Genomic DNA, 22,991 nt, shown 5'->3' on the forward strand with positions numbered 1-22,991 from the left:
TTATTTAGATCTGAATTTATTTGTGTGAAAAGTGTTTTATAGTTGTTTTCATATAGTTTCTGAGTTTGACGTGGCTGGTAAATTCCCAAGTATTTTATATTGTCTGCAATTATTTTACATGGGATTTCTCTTTCTATCCCTTGCTACTGTGTCTTGTTAACATATAGAAATGTTGAGGATTTATGGATTTTATTTTATATCCTGCAATTTTGCTAAAATTGCTAATTGTTTCAAGTAGTTTTTAAGATGGTTTTGTCCATTTTTAATTGGCATTTTATTTTTCCAATTACATGTTATGAAAGTTTTTCAACATTCATCCACATGCATATTTTTCAGTTACATAATTTCTTCCACCCTTCCTTTCCACCCCCTTCCCCTCAGCAGCAAATAGTCAGGTGAATATCGTTACAAACACATTTGTATTTAATGTGTTTACAGATTAGTGATTTTCAGTATGAGGAATTAGGATTATGGAGAAAAAGAAAACCATGAGATAGGAAAGAAAACCATAAGAGAAATTTTTAAAAAGTGAATGTAGTGCTCATTCAGATTCTGTGGGGATATTTTGCTTTGTTTTTCTTTCTCTGGATGGGGATAACATTGCCCATAGCCAGTCTTCTAAGGTTATCCCAGCTCTCTGAACTCCTGAGAGGAGCTGCATCCATCAAGGTTGATCAGCTCACAATGTTGCTAATGTATGCAATGTTCTCTTGTTTCTGCTCCTTTCACTCAGCATCAGTTCCTGTAATTCATTCCATGCTTCTCTAGAATCTGACTATTCATGGTTTCTTATAAAACAATAATATTTCACAACATTCACATATTCTAACTCATTCAGCCAATTGCTAATTGATGGGCATCCCCTCAATTTCTGATTTTTGCCACTACAAAAAGAGCACCTATGAATATTTTGGGACATGTGGGGTTTTCCCATTTTTTATGATTTCTTCTGGATATAGGCCTAGTATTAGAATTTCTGGGTCAAAAAAGGTATGATCATATTTCATTACTCTTTAGGCATAGTTCCATATGGCTCTTCAGAATGGTTGGATCAGTTCACAACTCCACCAACAATGCATTGGACATCACTTAATCTTATTTGTCTCAGTTCTTTCATCCATAAAATTAGTGACAGAAGTAAATTGCAAATCACTCAGGTATCTTCTCCAAGAAAACCCCAAATGGGATTACAAAGAGTTGGACACACTGAATAATGACTGACAACAACTTTACCTAAACTTTGTAGGATTTTTTGTAGCATAAAAGTTAATTGTACTTTGACAAAGACTTTTCCTGAATCTATTGAGATGATTATGTAGTTTTAGATGATTTGGTTTTTAATATAATTATGTTGATCTAGAAAATTTTCTTGTTTTTAAACATCAGTTAGCACCTATACATTGAAGGAGATAGATTCTCTCTGAGGAAAATGGTACTTAATTTATCTGAACTCTACTAGGTTGATCAGATTCATCCATTGGAACCAGAAAGATAGTGATGATAGTGAAAGACATGCCTCACCACTAGTGAACTTTGCCTAGACAGAGAATTTAGGCAGCCTGCCTCCATCCTTTCCACTTTCTTCTCTCTTCCCTTCCCTATCCTCCTTCTATTCCATCTAAAAGAACAAAGATTTAATTCTAAAACCCCCCATTTCTTTTAAAGCAGTTTCATCGATTCTTTAAGGTAAAAGATGAAATCTATTTTAATTGTCCTGGATGTATGTTTTTAATTGCATTCAGATATTACAATGAGGCAAGCTTTTGGCTCTTTGGTTTCAAACTGGCTGGGAAGCTACTTCTCAGACTGGTACTTGGGAGCATGACAAGCTGTTATTTCATTTTACTAATAATTCTATAAACTTTTACAAGCAAAACTTTAAGTGAATCTGAGTTGACTAGACATATATGGGAGTGATGCATTGAGCCTCCAGAAGACTGATTTTTGTTCTTCATTCTTGAACAAGACCCTGGCATCAAGATGATGATGCCATGACAAGCACATGAGTTGGATTTTGAGTGAGGGAACTGCTAAGTCACCAGTCTCACCATGTCCTCTGAATTCATCTGGGTCTAGTGGCCAGTTAGGAATCAGAACAACTGGAGATGACCCTGGATGAGAGGCAATCAGGGTTAAGTGACTTGCCAAAGTCACACAGCTAGTAAGTGTCAAGGGTCTGAGTTTGAATTCAAACTCCTGTCCCCCTGACTCCAAGGCCAGAACTCTCTCCACTGCGCCACCTAGCTGCTCTATCTAGAAAATAGGGAGTTGATTGTAGAGCCCTTCAGGCAAAAAGTCTACAAGATGATGGATGGTGCCCAGTAATGATGATAACCAACATTTATACAGCACTTAGTATGTGTCAGATACTATACTAAACCCTATAAATGCTACCTTAATTTGAGCCTCACAACAATTGTGGGAAATAGGAGTTGTTAATATCCCCATTTTCAGATGAGGAAACTGAAACAAACAGAGGTTAAGTGACTTGTCCTGGATCATACAGCTAGTAAATGTTTGTATTTGAACTCAGGTCTTTGTGACTTCAGGACCCACTTCCACTACACTATTGTGCCGCCAGTAAGAAAACATTCATTGTTTCTGGAGGCAGGCTAAGACTGCAAGTCTGAGTTGAAGTAACTCAGTGACTGAAGTGATGGATCAAAAGTCATAAAGTCCTGAGTTCGATTTCTGCCTTAGGACTTATTAGCTGGAAGACCCTGGGCAAATCACTTAAATCTCTATGTCTCAGTTTCCTCATCTGCAATAAGGATTGAGTGAGATAAAATATGGAAAGGTCTCTGGAAGGGCTATTGTTTTAATTATTTCTCTTTTTGCTTGTCTTTTCTCTTTTCAATTTACCCTCCTTTGATTAGGATTTGCATAACTCTATTCAAACATACACACAGACACTCTTTTTTGTATGTATGTATGTGTGTATGTGTGTGTGTGTGTGTATATATATATATATATATATATATATATATATGTCTGTATACTTTATTCATGAGCAAGAACCTATCATTCCTTTACTTTACTATGAGGTTGAGACATCTCAATCCTATTCCATCTAACCTAGTCTATAGCAGGCACACGGGAAATACTTTTAAAACACTTGCTTCATTTTGAGGCACTAACTTCTCGACTCACAGTTTACTTCCCAAATCTGTTGTTCCCATCTAAATCTCTTGCCTTTCTTGGGTAGCAGCCATAAAATCACTGCCTCTGAACCTGAGGGCTTTTTGCGTAAGAATTTGCAATTCTTGGTCATACTTCCTTCTTTCTGAGTAATATGAGGTGGTGGCAGCAGCAGATGGCAGCAGCAGCAACCACTGAGGCAGACAACAGCTGGAGCAGATGGAAGCTACAGAAAAGATATAAATGGCAGCTTTAGATCCAAGGAAGAAAGGCAGTCATGGTGGCAGAATGGAGCAGCAGATAGGAGTCACAGTCCCTTGCTGAGAGATGGTATCTCCAGGGGGATGACCCTTCTTGCCTAAATGCCTGAGATATACATGGGTTATATCTTCTCCTTCTGGCGTTTTAGCCACTAAGAGATTGCATCCTTTGATTTTTATTGGGCAGGAGGGAAGGAAAGGTTAATTCTAGCACTTTATTTTTCTTTTGTTATTTACTTTTCTATTTGTTTTATGTTTCCTGCCTAGTCTAATGGTAGCGAAGGTATTGAATGGGGCTTCAAACTATATTCACATGTGATTATCTGAAACAACTCACATGAAATTTGAGGTAGCAATACTTTTGCAGAGTTGAATGAGATCCCTGTTAGTCTGAACTGAACATTTTTGAGAGTAAAGAATACTTCATAGAAGTAATGTAAGCCCTAATAATGGAAATGTTTTGCATGAATGCACATGTATAATCTAACTCAAACTGCTTTCCTTCCCAAGGAGGAGAGAGAAGGGGAGGAGGGAGAGAATAGGGAACTCAGAATGTTTTTTATTTAATAGTGTCTTATTTTCCTTCCAATTATACATTAAAATAATTTTTAACATTAAAAAAAGTTTTGAGTTCCAAATTCTATTCGTTCTTCCCTTTTGTTTCTCCTCCCTGAGATGGTAAGCAATCTGACATAGGTTATACATGTGAAACATGGAATTAAAAAAATCAAAGATGAATGTCAAAAATTTTGTTTGCATGTAATGGAGGAAAATAAAATAAAACATAAAAATTAAATATTAAAAAGACATTAATGTAAGGAGGTTAAACAAAGCATCTAAGGTCCAGCAACTCCATTATACATTGTATCTCACAGCTCAACCTCTCTGAACTCATCCACTCAATGTCTGTCATATCTCTTTAGCAATTAGGCTTTTATTACCTAATGTTTTAACTCCACTTTTTCTTCAGTCTCTCTCCAAGGTTGGGCCTAGGAAAGGGCTGTCCAAAATGAGGCCAGAATTTTTATTTGACCCCCCCGTGGGTTTATTAAATGCATTAATAAATGAAGCTGAGCTACCAAAGAACTCTCACTAAAATGGCAAATCAAAATATATTGTCTATTGTTTCAATAAAAACTTTTAAAAGTTAGTCTGGACAATGCTGGCCTAGGCTATAGTAAGCAACTTGCCCTGAAGATGTTTAATTGAGCAAAGAAAATCATATTCAGGATCACTAAAACTACATTCAAAGGTGGTCCATAGTATGACATTTCTTATAGTTCCTGAGATTTTCCTTAATACTCTCTATCCAACAGACATCTCTCTCCTTGATAGAATAGCTATTACCAGAAGAAGTTGATGGTGGTGCTATCTAGGAGACCCATGGAATTTTTTTAATGTAATATATCTAAGGATCTTAAACTAACTGTGAGGTTAGTGGGGCAACCTGTGCTCCTAAGAGTACAAATCTTGGGTTGCTTCAAGAGTGTTTCAGCAACACATACTTAATATTAGACATAGCTCTCAGACACTGGGGATTGGCAAGCATACCCATGGCACACAAGATACTGGGAATAGAGGTGGGTGGTGGTAATTTAGAAAGAGGGAGGATGGTGTGCTATGGAAGAAGGAGATAGATACAACTATTTCTTTTTTAAAAAAATTATTTAAGACAATGGGGTTAAGTGACTTACCCAAGATCACACATTTAGGCCATTATTAAGTGTCTGAGGTTGGATTTGAACTCAGGTCCTCCTGACTCCAGGACCAGTGCTCTATCCACTGTGCCACCTAGCTGTCCCTAGATACAACTATTTCCCCTGACTTCTTTGCCAAGGATCAGTACCATGGGGTAGTGACATTCATCTATACTAGAAAAGCTTCCTGGGACCATGACCCCTCATCCCGGTCCTTCCCATACTTGGGGGATCATTTGATTCTGAGCTGCTACACATCTCTGCCACAACAGTCAACCTGATTTTAAAGTCCAAAATCCCTCCTCCTTGAGTCCTCATAGCATGTCACTCCTCTAGCCAAAATGTACTGCAGTGGAGTGCTAGACTCTGACAAGCTTGGCACTGTCCCTAGCTCTAGTGCTGAATCTATTCAGCAGTCTCAACTTTCCAGATGCCTCTCCAATCTGTTATTAAGAGTTTTATTCCAGTGTACTGGAAGAGTGGATTTCAGATGATGAGCCCAGCAGTTGTTATTCCCTCCATTGGCTGCTCATTCCTTAATTTTGCCCATGTGTACCATCTCTGATAGTCTTCATCATGGCAGATGCATCATCCTCACCCAACAGTCTCTTCAAACTACATTTCTTGCCACAAACTATTAATCTTTTAGCACAAACTAGATCCTATATCCCGGTTCTTCCTTCTGGTTCTTGAGTTTCATGGGGGCATGGACTGCATCAGATGTAAAATTTGTATTGTCTCCCACACCCATTGCTGTCCCAACCAATGCTCTACCCATAGATGATTCTGAAGAGGATTTATTGAAAGAATGAGATTTTGGATTCACACAAGTGTTCAAGAAGAAAAGTTTGAGTATTTGGGGGGTTATGCCAGGAAGCATAGAACTTGGGGAAGGGGTGTGTATGTGAAAGGATCCTTAGAGATTATTCAATCCAGTCTCATTTTACAAAGAAAGAAACTGATATCTAGAAAGGGGAAGGGACCTTTCAAGGTCTTGAAAATAGTAAGCAGCAAGCTAGGATTCCAATTCAAATGAGCTGTCTCACAATCTGGGATTATTTTCACTCCACTACGCTAAAGGACTATTTAAGCTCCTTCTCTCATTTCTTTCTCCCCTACTGGATGTCTTCTCATTCCTCTTCTTCCTCACTCCACTTTAATGATTTGCACCCCTGGATAGACAAAGAGTAGATACTCAATACATTCCCATTGATTGTTGTTGTTGCCTTCAAGTTCTTGAGTGACTGAAAAGGATGAGATGTTTTTCTACTTGGCCCCAAGGGACAGATCTAAATTTAGTCTTGAAGTCATCTCAGAAGGATGTTTTTGCTTCTTTGATAGGAATTCATTTGTTGGCACTGGATCAAAAGCTTTCCAGGATGAATGTGTCCAGGCATCCAGCTGTGCTCTGTGGTTAAAGGCAGAAGTGCTGCTTTAGTCCTCTAGACTTCTATTGTGAGAGATGAGCAGGTTCTCCTTGTCTGACTTCCTTCTCATCTTTTGTACTTTCTCATGCCCTTTGGGCTTGAGTTATGTTCTCAGTGTACCTTCTCATGCACTGTGGACTTACAAAAGAGTTCCAGAGCCAGTCTCTTTTGTGGAGGACTGAGTCCTCAGCAGTGGAGAGGTAAATACAGACTTCCTCTCCTATCCTTTCTCTCTCTCCAATCCTCAGCAGATCAAGCATAATTCCAGGGTTGAGGTTGATGTTGGGATAATATTAAAACTTATAAATAGTGCTCTGTCTTTTAGATTCCTTGGGGTGATTATTAAAAAGGTGTTCTTTCTCCCTCTGGCACTGGTAATCCATCACAAAAAAAATACTGCTATAAATATTTTAGAATATATGAAGACTTTCTTCTGATCAATGGCTTCCTTGGGGTATAAACTTAGTAATGGAGTCTCTGGCTTAAAGGGTATATATATTTTAGTCACTTTATTTGCATAATTCAAAGTTGTTTTACAAAATGGTTATATCAATTTGCAGCTCCCCCAACACTGCATCAATGTGCTTATCAACACCCCCCCCCCTGACATTGACAACATTGACTTTTGCTGTTTTTTTGGTCATTTTTGCTGATTTTCAAAGTGTGAGAAGAAACCTCAGTTGTTTGATTTGTATTTCTCTTATTAATGATTTGTAGCATTTTTCCATGTGATTGTATTTTGTCAATTTTTTTGAGAACTGTTTCTGGCCTTTGATTATTCTTTGCTTTCTGCTGTCATCCCTCCCCTCCTTTACTCTTTCTTCCCATTCCCTATTTCTTTTTACTTCTCACCTTTACCTTTTATCTCTTCCTTCCTTTTCAATCCTTCCTTTCTTCTCTTTCTCCTGTCTCCTTTAACTTTCTCAGCTTTTTTCCTCTTTATGTAACCCTTATTTTTTTCCTTCTTTTGTTTCTTTTTCATGTATTTTCCAGGGTACATGTTCTGTACCCCAGTCCAAACACAACCTGGAGCCATTGACAAGAAGGAAGTCTTCATATATTCTAAAATATTTATAGCAAAATTTTTTTAATGACTAAGAATTTTAATGACTAAGAATTCAAAACAAAGTAGAATGGTTAAGTAAATTGTGATTTAAGAATGCAATGGGGATCAAGGGAGACTTCCAGCCAAGATGGTGGAGAGAAGACAGGCACTGTGATAGGTGCTCTCTCTTCCCCCTCAGAAATAACATGAGAGAAACCTCTTCATAGAAATTTGAGCAACAAAACCCAGAAAGAGAAGCTGGGAGAAAGGTCTGTCTCAGGGGACTGTGGGTGAACCAGGAGATGAGAGCAGAGGTTCAGCATGGGGATGGCAGCTGGGGGAAACCAGAGGGCCAGCCTCAGCCATAGAGACTTCAGCCCTAGCCCAGTGTTCAAGGTCAACTCAGACCCTGCTGCTGAGGACCTCACTCCAGAGAAAGTAACCAGTACCCACTACTGTGTGGCCTTGGAATTACTAAGCCAAGTGAACAAAGCCTCTAGGATCTTCAAAAGCAAACCTCTGAGAGCCAGGCCCCCCTGTACCCAACAAAAGATGAAAAAAGGCCAGAGAAAAGGGGGCCATGGAGAAATACTGAGAACAGACAGATTCTAACCCAGAGAGATCTAGCACTGCTGAGGAGAATATGAATTGGTCTCCAGACCAGAAAGACTTCCTTGAAGAAATCAGGAAGGAGTTTAAAAATCAATTGGAAAAATTGAGGAAAGAAACTAAAGAGAAAATTAACATGTTGCAAGAGAAAATTCATATCATGCAACAAGAAAACAAATCCTTGGAAAATACAATTGGACAAATACAAAATGAGAATAACTCTCAGATCTTTAATGGGGCAAATGAAAAAAGAAAATGATTCTCTCAAAACTGCATTTGGGCAAATAGAAAAGTCCTTCAAAAATAGAATGGACCAATTGAAAAAGGAGTTCCAAAAGATAAATGAAGAAAAATCTTCTCTAAAAAAAATGGAATCAGAGGAAACTAATGACTTGAGACAACAAGATTGTGTTAAATGAAACCAAAAGACCTAAAAATAGAAAAAAAAATGTAAAACACCTCATCAGCAAAACCACTGACCTTGAGAACCAATTCAGAAGGGAGAATCTGAGAATTATTGGCCTTCCTGAAAACATCGAAGAGAAAAAAATCCTGGACTTAAAATTACAGGATTTAGTGATGGAAAATTGCCCTGATATGATGAAACCAGAGGACAAAATAGTTATTAAAAGAATATATCGATCCCCTCCAGAAAGAGATCCTCAAATGAAAACACCAAGAAATTCTGTGGCCAAATTCCAGGACTATCAGATAAAAGAAAAAATCCTACAAGCAGCCAGAAAGAAAATACTTAAATACCAAGGAGCCACAGTAAGGATTACGCAGGACCTGGACACAGCAACATTAAGGAATGGAAGGTCCTGGACTGAAATATTCCAAAGAGCAAGGGAGCTTGGAATGCACCCAAGAATCCACTACCCAGCAAAACTGTGCCTTCTCTTCCAGGTAAAAAGATGGACATTTAATGAAATGGGAGACTTCCAAGATTTCATGATGAAAAGAGCAGAGCTAAGTAGAAAATTCGGACATTAAACAGGAGGCTCAAGAGACACATGAAAAGGTTAAAAAAACTGGTATCCAATAAGATGAAACTGACTATATACCCACTTGAGAGAGTCTCATAACTCTTGAGAATTATAACTCTATTAGAGAGAATCTACATATCCAGAAGTGATGGACACATAATTTTTCTGTGACTCAGATAGAATGATTTAAAACAAGACCTCCTTAAAAGGGGGGACAGTAAGGAGAAGGGAGGTTGAAGGAATACTGAATGGGGTAAATCTCATTACATCAAGAGGTACAAAAGACCTATTGTAATTGAGGGGAAGGAGGGAGGAGGTGAGAACCACCTGAATCTTCATCTCATCAGATTTGGCTTAAAGTTAACTTAGACACACTTAATCAAGTTAAGAAACTTATCTTACCTTTCAAGCATTAAAAGGGGAAAAGGGCAGGGGGGACAGGGAGAGGGAAGAAAAAGGGGAACAGAAGGAAAGGAAGAAGGGGAAAAGGGAAAGGGGAAAAAAGGGGAGGGGATCTAAGAGGGCAAGCACACTGATGGTGGTGGAGTTCAGAAACAAAACACTAGGGAATATGGATAAAGGGAAAAATACAAACAGAAGGAAGATAGCATGGAGGGCAATAAAGAGTTAGTAATTATAACTTTGAAAGTGAATGGGATGAACTCTCCCTTAAAAAGTAAGTGAATAGAAGAGTGGATTAAAAACAGAATACTACAATATGCTGCTTACAAGAAACTCATTTGAAGCAGAGAGATACATATAAAGGTAAAGGGTTGGAGCAAAATATATTTTGCTTCAGCTGAAGTGAAAAAAGGGATAGCAATCCTTATCTCAGACAAAGCAGCTGCAAAAATAGATAGCATTAAAAGAGATAAGGAAGGAAACTATATCCTCCTAAAAGGTACCAAAGAAAATAAAGTAATTTAAATACTAAATATGTATACACCAAATGGTAAATTCTTAGAGAAGTTGAAAGAGCTACAGGAAGACACAGACAGCAAAACTCTACTAGTGGGAGACCTCAACCTCCCACTCTCAGATTTAGATAAATTGAATTATAAAATAAACAAGAAGGAAGTTAAGGAGGTAAATGACTCTTAGAAAACCTAGATATGATAGACCTATGGAAGAAATTGAATGGGGATAAAAAGGAATATACTTTTTTTTTTCTGCAGCACATGACACTTACACAAAAATTGACCATGTACTAGGGCATAAAAACCTAATGATCAACTGCAGAAAGGCAGAAATAGTGAATACATCTTTCTTAGATCATAATCCAATAAAAAATCATATGCAATACTGGGCCAGGGAGATATGGACCCAGAATCAATTGGAAACTAAATAACCTCATTTTAAAGAATGAGGGGATCCAGCAACAAATTATAGAAAGAATTATTTCATCCTAGATAATGATAATAATGATACAACGTACCAAACCCTATGGGATACACTCAAGGAGGCTGTCAGGGGATATATTATATCTTTAAATGCTTACATGAATAAATTAAAGAAAGAAGAAATCAATGAACTAATATGCAACTAAAAAATTAGAGAAAGAACAAATTAAAAGCCCCCAATTAAATAAATACCAAATTAGAAATTCTAAAAATTAAAGGAGAAATTAATAAAATCGAAAGCAAGAAAACTATTGAACTAATAAATAAAACCAAGAGTTGGTTTTATGAAAAAACCAATAAAATTGATAAACCTCTGGTCAATTTGATTTTAAAAAAAGAAAGAAGAAAACCAAATTGCTAGTATCATAAATGAAAAAAGGTGAATTCATCTCCAATGAGAAAGAAATTAAAGTAATAATTTGAAATTATTTTGCCCAATTCTATGCCAATAAATTTGACAATCTAAGTGAAATAGACGAATATTTACAAAAATATAAGTTGCCCAGATTAAATGAAGAGGAAATTAAAAACCTAAATAACCCTATCTCAGAAAAAGAAATTCAACAAGCCATTATTGAGCTCCCTAAGAAAAAATCTCCAGTGCCTGATGGATTCACAAGTGAATTCTATCAAACATTTAAGGAACAATTGGTTCCAATTCTATATAAATTCTTTGGAAAAATAGGCAAAGACGGAACTCTGCCAAACTCTTTCTATGACACCAATATGGTGCTGATACCTAAACCAGGAAGAGTTAAGACAGAGAAAAAAAATTATAGACCTATCTCCCTGATGAATATAGATGCAAAAATCTTAAATAAAATCTTAGCAAAATGATTACAACAGGTTATCACTAGGATAATACATTATGATCAAGTAGGATTTATCCCAGGAATGCAGGGTTGGTTCAGTATTAGGAAAACTGTTAGTATAATCAATTATATCAATAGCCTACCTATCAGAAATCATGTGATCATATCAAAGATGCTGAAAAAGCTTTTGACAAAATATAGCACCCATTCCTTATAAAAATACGAGAGAGTGTAAGAATAAATGGTTTGTTGCTTAGAATAATAAGCAGTATCTATCTGAAACCATCAACAAGCATTATATGCAATGAGGATAGGCTTGAGGCATTCCCAATAAAATCAGGGGTGAAACAAGGATGCCCATTATCATCACTACTATTCAATATTGTATTAAAAATGTTAGACTCAGCAATGAGAGAAGAAAAAGAAATTGAAGGAATTAAAATAGGGAAGGAAGAGACAAAACTCTCACTGTTTGCACATGACATGAGGTATACCTGAAGAATGCCAAAGAGTCATCTAAAAAACTACTAGAAATAATTAGCAACTTTAGCAAAGTCACAGGATATAAAATAAACCCTCATAAATCCTCAACATTTCTATATATATATGACTAGCAAGATACAGCAGAAAGAGCTAGAAAGAGAAATCCCATTCAAAGTAACCTCAGACAAAAAAAAAATACCTGGGAGTCTACCTGCCAAGGCAGACTCAAAAACTTTTTTTAAAACAATTACAAAACTCCTATCACACAAATAAAATCAGATTTAAATACCTGGGCAAGCATCATGGATGGGTTGTTTGTGGATAGGTGGAGCTAATATAATAAAAATGACAATTCTACCAAAGCTAAACTACTTGTTTAGCGACCTACCAATCAAAATTCCAAAAAAATTACTTTAATGAGTTAGAAAAGTTGTAAGTAAATTCATATGGAGAAATAAAAAGTCAAGAATTTCTGGGGATTTAATGAAAAAAGAGCAAAAGTGCAAAAGAAGGGGGCTTAGCCCCACCTGATCTAAAATTATATTATAAAGCATCAGTCATCAAAACTGTCTGGTATTGGCTAAGAAATAGAGTGGTGGACCAGTGGAATAGACTAGGTGCAATAGCAGGAAGCAATTATAGTAATCTGCTGTTTGATAAACCCAAAGAGGCCAGCTACTGGGATAAAAACTCTCTCTTTGATAAAAACTGCTGGGAAAATTGGAAGTTAGTATGGATGAAACTTAGATTAGACCAACATCTCATACCCTTTACCAAGATAAGATCCAAATGGTTACAAGATTTAAACATAAAAAACAACATTATAAGCAAACTAGAAGATCAAGGACTAGTTTTCCTGTCAGATCTATAGAAAGGGAAACAGTTTATGATCAAGGAAGAGATAGAGAACATCATTCAAAACAAACTAGATAATTTTGACTATATTAAATTAAAAAGGTTTTGCACAGACAAAACCACTGTAACCAAGATCAAAAGAAATGTAGTAAATTGGGAAACAATTTTTGCAACTAGTATTTCTGACAAAGGACTCATTTCTAAAATATACAGAGAACTGTGTCAAATTTTCAAAATAACAAGCCCATCCCCTAATTGACAATGGTCAAAGGATATGCAAAGGCAATTTACAGCTGAGGAAATCAAAGCAATCCATAGTCATATGAAAAATTGCTCCAAATCATTACTTACTAGAGAAATGCAAAATTAAAGCTTCTCAGAGATACCACCTCACACCTCTCAGACTGGCCAATATGAACAAAAAAGGATAATGATCATTGTTGGAAGGGTTGTGGGAAATCTGGGATGTACCCTTTGACCCAGCAATACCATTACTGGGTCTATACCCTAAAGAGATGATGAAAAGGGGTAAAAACATCACTTCTACAAAAAATATTTATAGCAGCTCTGTTTGTGATGGCAAAATATTGGAAATTAAGTGAATATCCTTCAATTGGGGAATGGCTTAACAAACTGTGGTATATGTATGTCATGGAACACTATTGTTCTATTAGAAACCAGGAGGGATGGGAATTCAGGAAAGCCTGGAAGGAGTTGCACTAACTGATGATGAGTGAGATGAACAGAACCAGAAAAATATTGTATACCCTAACAGCAACATGGGGGTGATGATCAACTTTGATGGACTTACTCATCCCTTCAGTCCAACAACCAGAGACAATTTTGGGCTATCTAAAATGAAGAATATCATCTGTATCCAGAGAAAAGAATTATGGACTTTGAACAAAGACCAGACTATTACCATCAAATTAGGAAAGAAGTTATATTATTATGTAATTTTACTCTCTCATACTTCATTTTTCTTCCTTAAGGATATGATTTCTCTGTCATCACATTCAACTGAGATCAATGAATAACATGGAACCAATGTAAAGACTAACAGAATACTTTCTGTGGGGGGTGGGGGGAGGTAAGAAAGAATGGGGGGTTAATTGTAAAACTCAAAATAAATAAAATCTTTCTTAAAAAAAAAGAATGCCATGGAATACTTTATATACTTGTGTGAGTCACATGATTTACCCATCCATCAAACAACATAAATTTATTGCACCTGCCAGACACTAGGTAAGGCTCAGAGGTTGTAAATGCAAAAGAAAGACTCCAGTCCTTGTACTCTAGGAATCATCTTGGAATCAAATTCAATTCAACAAATACTTATGTTAAAATTATAATGTGGTCATGAGCCTAGCACTTTTTCAGCTTTTTATGTCCATTATTTCTTTGGATTATCTCAGTATCTTTAGGAGGGAGGCAGGATTAGGGCGGATACTTTCTATAAATGAGAAAACTGAAGCTAATTTGGGATTGACAACTTCATCTAAATCACTGGATAATAAATTTCCAGAACTGAAGAACCCAGAGTTTGTGATTTCTACACCACTGCACCCTTGGCTTCAATATTCTTAATAAGGGCAGCACCAAGACCTCAGCCTCTATCCAAATTCTGGAATTCTATTACTTTTCTTGGCCAACTGGTGCCTAAAGAATCCTCTTTATCTTAAACATCCAATTTTTTTTTTGGAAGATCTCCAGGGAGGGGCAAGTGTTCACTTTCCCAGATAGTCTACTCTACTTGGGAGATCTTGTTAACTGTTTATCAAATCCACAAGGATTTATTAAGCACCTACTGTGTTGGGTTCTGAAATTCAGCAATAGATAATGGAACCTCCTCATTCTTGGGAGTTATGCCTCTCTTTAAAAAGTCTAAGATTGCATTAGTTTTGAATTTTGATTAGGGTCCCTGCTCCTGCTTGTGCTTCTCTCCTCAGACCTGTGATCCAGAACCATAAATGGGCAAAGCAGTGGTCTGAACCCCCTACCATTTGTAGGTTGGAAGTTCTGGAAGCTGGTGCCAAAAATGATTCAATCTCTCCCAAGGATTGAAGCTGGCTTGTTTGGGTATGCCTTGTGCTGAAGTCTTTGCTCACTCCAGTGAGACAGATCTTTACTTTCAAGTTGACTTGAGCTGGAAAATTGTTTCACCTTGTTCTTTTTCTAATGGGGAATTTGGGAGAGCTCAGGGGAGTCACAGCCTCTATTACACCATCTTGGTTCTCTTCTTTGCTTTCTCCCATCAAAGATTTAGCAAATATCTAGTATTTGCCTGGCATTGTACTGGGTACTGTCTATGTTAACAAAAACTGAAAAGCACATCCCTGCTTGAAATGAATCTATATACTCATGGAAGATACAATAAGGACATATGTAAGTATTTATAGAAAATAGGGAATAAACACAAAGTTTAATAGTTTGGGAGGGAGAAAGGTCAGTCTGGGGGATCAGTGATTTTAGGGGAGAGCTGACTCCCAAACTTTCTCCATGTTCTAGGATGCTTTGATTCTGGGTCACCCTGACTCCAAGAATCATATCAAGACTCTGGATTGTGATTTGTCTCTATTTTTGTATGACACAGGGATTGGAACCCATGGAAGGTCCTGGTTGATTATATTTGAGAATTCATAGGCTTGGGATTTATGCCTAATTGGGTTTATGGAATGCATATTTGATAGAGTTTTCTTTAGTTAAACTCTGATTTAAAAAAAAGGAAAAAATTCAATTGCATGGCAATGGGGTTAAGTGACTTGCCCAGGGTCACACAGCTAAGCAAGTATTAAGTTGCTGAGGCCAGATTTGCAATCAGTCCTCCTAACTCCAGAGCCAGTACTCTGTCCATTGGGCCACCTCGCTGCCCCAATAGACCACATTTAAATAACATTTAGTGTTGACTCCCAAAGCCCTGGCTTGGTATGGGGGTGGGGAGGGAGTAAAATCCTACTATCACATGGGCAAAAGATCCCTTAAATTGAGATATTGAGTTATCATACAATCCAATATCACAAGTATTTATTGTCTACTATGTTGCATGAGGGGTTAGATAGACAAAAATGGCATCATCTCTGCCCACAAGGATTTTGCATTGTACTAAGTAAGGAGGGAACAATACATGTCCACAGATAAGTGAATATAAAATACTCAAAAAAGAATTAGGTCATTTCAGTAGGTTGAGAAGAGCATTTATAAATGGGTTGGAAGGAGTTTATGAAAGGAAGGTCTGTGGAAGAAGACAGTTCTTGGGTTTAGTCTTGAAACGAACTTAGGGTTCTAAAAAGTAAAATTGAGAGAAGATACCAAGTAAAGGGGAAAAGCCATAAATAAGGAAAAAGTACATGGAGAAGTGATGGAAGATCATTCTAGTGAAATAACTTGGAGTCAAACTGTGAAGATAAAATGTGAAAGTTCATTTTCCTGTCAGAATCTTGAATTGACAAAATCTCAAGATGAGAAGAGACTGAAGAGGATTTAATCAGTCTGATTTCAGTGAGAATCAGTCACCTGTGTCTATCAGGACTTCTCTGAGACCTCTGTGAGTCTGATCCAGGTCTGAGTGTACAGATATCTTCTGGGTTTGCCTTCTCCCTACTTTTAACATAGTTGGCAAGCTCCTTGTCCTGGAAAATGTTTCTTTCCCTCCCATGATAGTAAAACTATCCAGGTTCTTCTTCTATTGTTGAGAAACCAGAGTTAGAGTCTCATATAAACTCAGGCTGGCCCCTGTTGATTTATTTTCTTATTGACTGAGATCCAAAGTTAAACTCCTCAGGTCCCTGGTGGTCCCAACACAAAGTTCTACTTAGGTGCCACAGAACCCTGGAAATTGGTAGTCAAACATTTTCTCTATTCCAATGACTAATAAGATTATTTTTCCAATTCCCCTAGTCTCTGATTCAGACATCTTCCAGTCCTCATCTCCCCTGCTTCCTAGTCCCTACATTTTTGCTCCTATCCAGCTCAATATCACCTTTCTCTGCTCTTGCTTTCCATGGTGCCCTCTGAAACTCCACTTCTATGATGAATAAACTCCCCTTCACCTTATATCTTCTCTTTCATTCATTTTCTATCTTAAGTCTAGCTCCCTCTGTCAGACTTAGTTACATTGTCTATGTCCTAGATCACGAGGACAAGTACTTGGCATACTTGTTGCACTTCACTGCTGCTTCTAAACCCTCTCTCTACAACCCTCATAAGCAACATGCCTTCTCTGAGGTATCTCAAGGTTTAGATACTTGTTACTCTAATCTGTAATTAAGTCATTGTTACTCTAATCTGTAATTAAGTCATTCTTCTACTTACTTGAGGAGACCAGTGCTTGCTTTAGTCTTCTCTGTCCTATATCCTGCCCTCATTATTGGGGTCTTCAATCACCCCCAAAGCCTTGGCCTCTCCATCAGCTTTTTCAATTCCTGTGGCTTTTACTTTCTCTCCATCTCGGGTACCCTCAAGTCATACCTACTTCATACATCACCATCATCCATGACTGTGCTGCTTTTGAATTTTTATATTCCTGGCAGATGGAATAAAACTGGGGTTCATACTTTAGATGATGGTGTTTAATCTCTCCTTCCATCCCAGTCCACTGGCTGCTTCCCTGCTGAATGCCAACATCCTCACAGAACCACACATGATAGACCTCTTCAGCAGCTCATAGACATCTTCAGGAGAGTCCCCAGGTTGCCGGAAAAGCACTCATGGACATCTTCACTAACTTTTGGACATTATCTTCATTTGCTCATGGATATATCTTCACTAGCTCATGAACATCTTCACCAGCTTTTGGACATTATCTTCATTAGCTCATGGCTATCTTCACTAGCTCATGGCCATGTTCACTAGCTCATGGCCATGTTCACTAGCTCATGGCCATGTTCACTAGCTCATGGCCATGTTCACTAGCTCATGGCCATCTTCACTAACTCATGGCCATCTTCAGCAGCTCATGGTCATGTTCACCAGCTCATGGCCATGTTCACTAGCTCATGGCCATCTTCACTAACTCATGGCCATCTTCAGCAGCTCATGGTCATGTTCACCAGCTCATGGTCATGTTCACTAGTTCATGGTCATCTTCGCTAGCCCCTGGTCATCTTCACCAGCTCACGGCCATCTACACCAGCTCTTGTTCTGTACTTCATTTGGCTGAAGTCCTGGCTTTAGTCCATTTGAATTTGGATCTGACCTGTGCAAAGGGTGTCCCCAAGTTCTCCGCCTCCTCTGTGAAAGACGGGACTGCGGGGGTCAGCGCCCGGGCCTTCTGCCCTGCGCGCGGTGATGGAGGCCTGTGCGGAGGTCCCCGGCTGACCCCGGGGACTGAGCCGCTCACAGGTCGGGGCCCAGGCTGGGCTCCGCGGACGTGTTCCGGCCTCGGGTCCTGGTGGCGCAAGCACCCTCCGCAAGGAGGCTGGAGCGGGGCGGGCGCGGGCGGGCCGGTCTCGCGCGCACGAGGCGCTGGTTGGTCCCCAGAGGGTCCCGGCCTCAGGCCCTCGATGACATTTGCTGAGAGAGTAGCAGAGGCGGGACTCGGCCGTGACGTCAGAGCTGCTGCCAAGGCTCCTTCCCGCCCCCTCGCGGGGAGGCCCCGCCCCGGGCGCGCGCGCGGCGCGGGTCACGTGACGGCGCCGCGCGCTCGGGCCGCGGAAGGAAGCCCCGCCCCGGGGGGGGCGGGCCGAGCGTTCGGAGGCCCCGCCCCTCAACAGCCCGGCGCCCGGGCCGCGCGCTGCCATGACAACAGTGTCCGCCGCGGCCCAGGCTGAGCTGCTGCTCCGGCGGGACCGAGGCGGGACCGCGGGCCCCGGGCCTGGGCCCTCTGCCGCCGCCGCCGCCCCCAGCGCCGCCGCCCCCTGCTCGGGCCCGCGGCCCGGCCGCACTCATGCCGAAGATGAAGGCGCTGCAGTGCGCCCTGGCGCTGGAGATCCGCTCCGTGAGTGCGGGCCGGGCCTCCCTCCTCCCGGGCTCCTCCCCGCCCCGCCGGGCCCCGCCCCGAAGGGCCCGGCCCCGCCCCGCCCGGCCCCGCCCCGCCCAGGGACAGGCCCCGCCCCGCCCGGCCCCGCCCCGCCCAGGGACAGGCCCCGCCCCGCACCGCCAGGCCCCGCCCCAAAGCCTGCCCGGCCCCGCCCAGGGACAGGCCCCGCCCCCGCCCCGAGGCCCCCTCTTGTTGCTGCTGCTTCAAAGCAGGACATTGGGGGGATGGGGGATGGGGATGGGGGCCCCCCAGCGTCCACACCTTTCCTCAGCCCTGCCTGAACCCTCGCAGAAGCTTCTGGGCTGGGGGGGAGAGACGCGGGGTCCCGCCATCCTGACCCCCTCCTTGTCCCCCCTGCTCCCCGATGCCCCAAGGCCCGCACTTCAGAGAAGCCCCAAGCGCTCCCGCCTGGGTGTTGCGGATCCCCAGCACCTGGGCTTCTGCTGCTGCGCACCTTGGGCCTCCATCCGTGTGCAAGAGAAGACCCCCCAGCACCCAGCGCCCCAGCGCCCCAGCACCCAGCGCCCCAGCACCCCAGCACCTCAGCACCCAGCACCCCAGCACCTCAGCGCCCCAGCACCCCAGCGCCCCAGCACCCCCAGCGCCCCAGCACCCCCAGCGCCCCAGCGGCCCAGCACCCCAGCACCCAGCGCCCCAGCACCCCAGCACCTCAGCACCCAGCACCCAGCGCCCAGCACCCCATCACCTCAGCACCCAGCACCCCAGCACCTCAGCACCCAGCACCCCATCACCTCAGCACCCAGCACCCCATCACCTCAGCACCCAGCACCCAGCGCCCCATCACCTCAGCACCCAGCACCCCAGCACCTCAGCACCCAGCACCCCAGCACCTCAGCACCCCAGCGCCCCAGCACCTCAGCACCCAGCACCCCAGCACCTCAGCACCCAGCACCCCAGCACCTCAGCACCCCAGCGCCCCAGCACCTCAGCACCCAGCACCCCAGCACCTCAGCACCCAGCACCCCAGCACCTCAGCACCCAACACCCCATCACCTCAGCACCCAGCACCCCAACACCCCAGCACCCCCAGTGCCCCAGCACCCCAGCACCCCCAGTCCTCCTAGAAGTCTTTGCATTCCCCATGGGTTCTCCTGTCTATGTTCTGTTAGTCCTGTACTGAGCTCTGAGAAGAAGTGACAGTGGGTCCCTGTCCTCCGGGAGCAAGGCACAATCTAATAGGGGCAACAACCAGCACACACACACACACACACACACACACACACACACACACACACACACACACATTCTGTATCTGGGAAAGAGAAGTCTTTTTTATAGAAGATGGAATTTAAGATAGGACTTGAAGGAAGCCAGAGAAGCTCACAGGTGGAAATGAGGAAAGAGCATTCTGGGCTCGGGGGACCAGAGAGAAGATTCAGGCTGCCTTGAGCTGAGAGGTGGAGGGCTTTGGGCAAGGAACCGCATGGAGGGCAGAGTCCCTGGGTCTGGACTGGGTCTGGGGGGGAGAGAGTTGACTTATGAAGGACTCGGAATGCTAAATAGAGCTCTTGATGTTTGATTTTGAAGGAGATAGGGTGTCACTGATGTATTGTGTAGGGGAGTGGCATGATCAGGCCTAAGCTTTAGGAATGTCATTTTGACCCCTGAGTGGAGACTGAATTGGAGTGGGGATGGCGTTGAGGCAGGCAGACCCCCTCCCTCCCAGCAGCTATCGTAGTTGAGGCTTGAGGTGATGGGGGCTTGTACCAGGGGGCAGCAGTGGCAGAGTCAGAGAAAAGGGGTGATATTGGAGAGATCTTGCAGAGGTGAAAACAACAGACCTTGGCAACAGTTTGGGATATTGGGGTGATGGGTAAAGGATATTGAGGAGTTAAGAATGACTCTTAGGTGGTGCGTTTGAAGGGTTAGGAGGACATCTAATAGGGAAATTAGAAGTGGGGTAGGTTAATAGATAATGAGTTCAGTCTTGGACGGGGGACTTTGAGTGGTTTGCTGGATAGGTTGAGATGTCTGAAAGGCAGCTTAGAGATGCAAGCTTGGAGTGATCCAAATTCGAGGGACTAGATGGATATTGAAATTGAAATCACCAAGTAAAATAGCAGAGAGAGAAAGGAGAAGAGGGTTCTGGGGGCACCTAAGGTTAGAGAGTGTGATACAGAGGAGGGTCCTACATTGGAGACTTAAGAAGAAACAGTCCAGACATAGGAGCAAAACCACAAGACAGTGGTGTCCCAAATACTAGAGAGAAGGAGGTATAATAGAGGATAACAGGGTCAGAAGCTGTAGAGAGGCTGAGGAGAATGAGGGTGGAGAAAAGACCACTGGATTTGGCCATGAAGACATCATTGCAACTTGGGTGAGAGCAGCTTTGGTGGAATGTATGAGAGACAGATTGTAAGAAGAGAGAGGAGAGAAGGAGGAGGCACCCATCATAGGAGTTTACCTACAAAGGGCAGAATAGATATAGGAAAAGAGCAAGGACAGAAGGATCAAGTTGCAGTTTTGGGGGGAATACTGGAGACATGACCATTCTTATAGACAGTAGAAAAGGAGCTAGTTAGGAGAGATTGAAAAATAATTAACAGAGTGGGGATCCCAGAGAGGAAAGGCTGCTGGAGGAGATGGGGATAGAATAGGATGATTTGAACAAGAAGAGGGGTGTCTGCCTTGGTGACGAGCATGACCACTTCTTCATGTGAGACAGGAGTAAAGGGGGAGATAGTAGCAGAAGACGTAAGGGATAGGAGATGAGGAAGGGCAGGAGAAGGAGCTCATAGTGATTGGTCTGAATTTTTCCAGTGAAATATGAGGCAAGTTTCTCAACTGAGAGAGTGGGAGGAGGAGGAACCATGGGAGGTTTGAGGAGGAATGAGAAGATTTGGAAGGGTCACTGTGGAGAGTGGGAGGGTAGAGTTCATAGATGAAGTCGAGAAGGATTGTGCACAGCAGGGAGGGCCCAGTGGAAGTAGTGAAACATACATTTGTATTGGACCCAGTCAGAACGGTTGCATGATTCTCCTCCTTTGTCCAATTACATGTGTATGGGGTGAAGGCAGTAGAAGGTGAGAGGCATCCAAGGCTTCGCAGGACATCCACTTAATGATGATAATTTGTGACTTCTAGACATCTCACATTACCTTTCTATATTTGCCCATGTTGTTGTTATGTTTCTTAATTCTGGGTCTGCCTCTTTTGTTTACCTCTCAAAAATTAGTCTTTGTTGCAACCCACTAGCAAATGTCTTAAGCGCTCATGACATGGTGCAGGGCTGTCCAAAATATGGCCAGGCCAGCAGTGCAATTTTATGCAGAACCTGTGGGTTTAATAAATGTTTTAGTAAACAAAGCCAAGCTATCACAGAGCTCTCGTTAAAATGGCAAATCCTAATGTTTCAATAAAAACATTTAAAAATAAGGTTGAACAGGGGCGGCCTTGGAGTCAGGAGTACCTGGGTTCAAATCCGACCTCAGACACTTAATAATTACCTAGCCGTGTGGCCTTGGGCAAGCCACTTAACCCCATTGCCTTGAAAAATCTAAAAAAAAAAATAAGGTTGGGCAGCCCTGGCATAGTGGGTTGGAGTTAGGAAGGACTGAATTCAAATTTTGCCTCATATGCTCACTGTTGGATGACCCTTAGATTTTTTTTTTTTTAGGTTTTTTCAAGGCAAATGGAGTTAAGTGGCTTGCCCAAGGCCACACGGCTAGGTAATTATTAAGTGTCTGAGGGCGGATTTGAACCCAGGTACTCCTGACTCCAAGGCCGGTGCTTTATCCACTACACCACCTAGTCACCCCATGACCCTTAGATTTTACATAAAACAGAACAAGAAGCAGTTCAATGAAATCTACCAGTGACACCAGTTTCAAGAAATAATAAATCCTTTTCTCCTTTGAGGATACATTTTTTTTTTTAGAATACCTAAGTCCAGAATTTGTCTTTTTGTTCTTTCCAAAGGACACCTTGTCTTTCTTTGAGTATATAAATACTGGATCAGCTAATCTTTTTTGATCTATTTAGAATTGTTTACTTTTATTAAATTTCTTTCATCTACTATGTATTTTAAAAACTGTCCTCTGTTATTATTCAAAAGTTTTAAGTTTTCCCCCAATATGTCTAAACTGAGTTTTTCAGTATATTATCTTTGAGTATAAGCCATTTTCTTTTGCTTTTTGATATGTATATCTATTTTTTGGGTACCTGCTCATTTTTTTTCTGGAGGCTTAACAATATATTTTCTTTTAGCTTCCTTGGAATGCAGGAGTTTGATAATTCCAGATCCTGGAAGAGTTAAAACAAAGATTCTTTTCTAGGGGTGTT

The 22,991-nt window shown here is 41.5% G+C and overlaps 2 protein-coding genes across 2 annotated transcripts in view; both read left to right on the top strand.

Annotated features, from left to right (window-relative positions):
• The window catches only part of LOC141511835 (cytosolic carboxypeptidase 6-like), an 86,655-nt gene extending 68,852 nt beyond the window's left edge, over window positions 1–17,803 (top strand). The window contains exons 8-10 of the mRNA XM_074220851.1: window positions 14,662–14,717; window positions 16,842–16,936; window positions 17,624–17,803. Coding sequence (XP_074076952.1) covers window positions 14,662–14,717; window positions 16,842–16,936; window positions 17,624–17,803 — 331 coding nt within the window. The remainder of the gene's footprint in view (window positions 1–14,661; window positions 14,718–16,841; window positions 16,937–17,623) is intronic.
• A 594-nt stretch (window positions 17,804–18,397) lies between these two features.
• Window positions 18,398–22,991, top strand: part of LOC141512493 (spermatogenesis-associated protein 6-like) — a 123,286-nt gene continuing 118,692 nt past the window's right edge. Inside the window, exon 1 of the mRNA XM_074221490.1 lies at window positions 18,398–18,647. Within this exon, the coding sequence (XP_074077591.1) occupies window positions 18,597–18,647 (51 nt within the window). The 5' untranslated portion in view covers window positions 18,398–18,596. The remainder of the gene's footprint in view (window positions 18,648–22,991) is intronic.

Source organism: Macrotis lagotis, chromosome 2, assembly GCF_037893015.1.
Source record: "Macrotis lagotis isolate mMagLag1 chromosome 2, bilby.v1.9.chrom.fasta, whole genome shotgun sequence".
NCBI classification, from domain to species: Eukaryota; Metazoa; Chordata; class Mammalia; order Peramelemorphia; family Peramelidae; genus Macrotis; species Macrotis lagotis.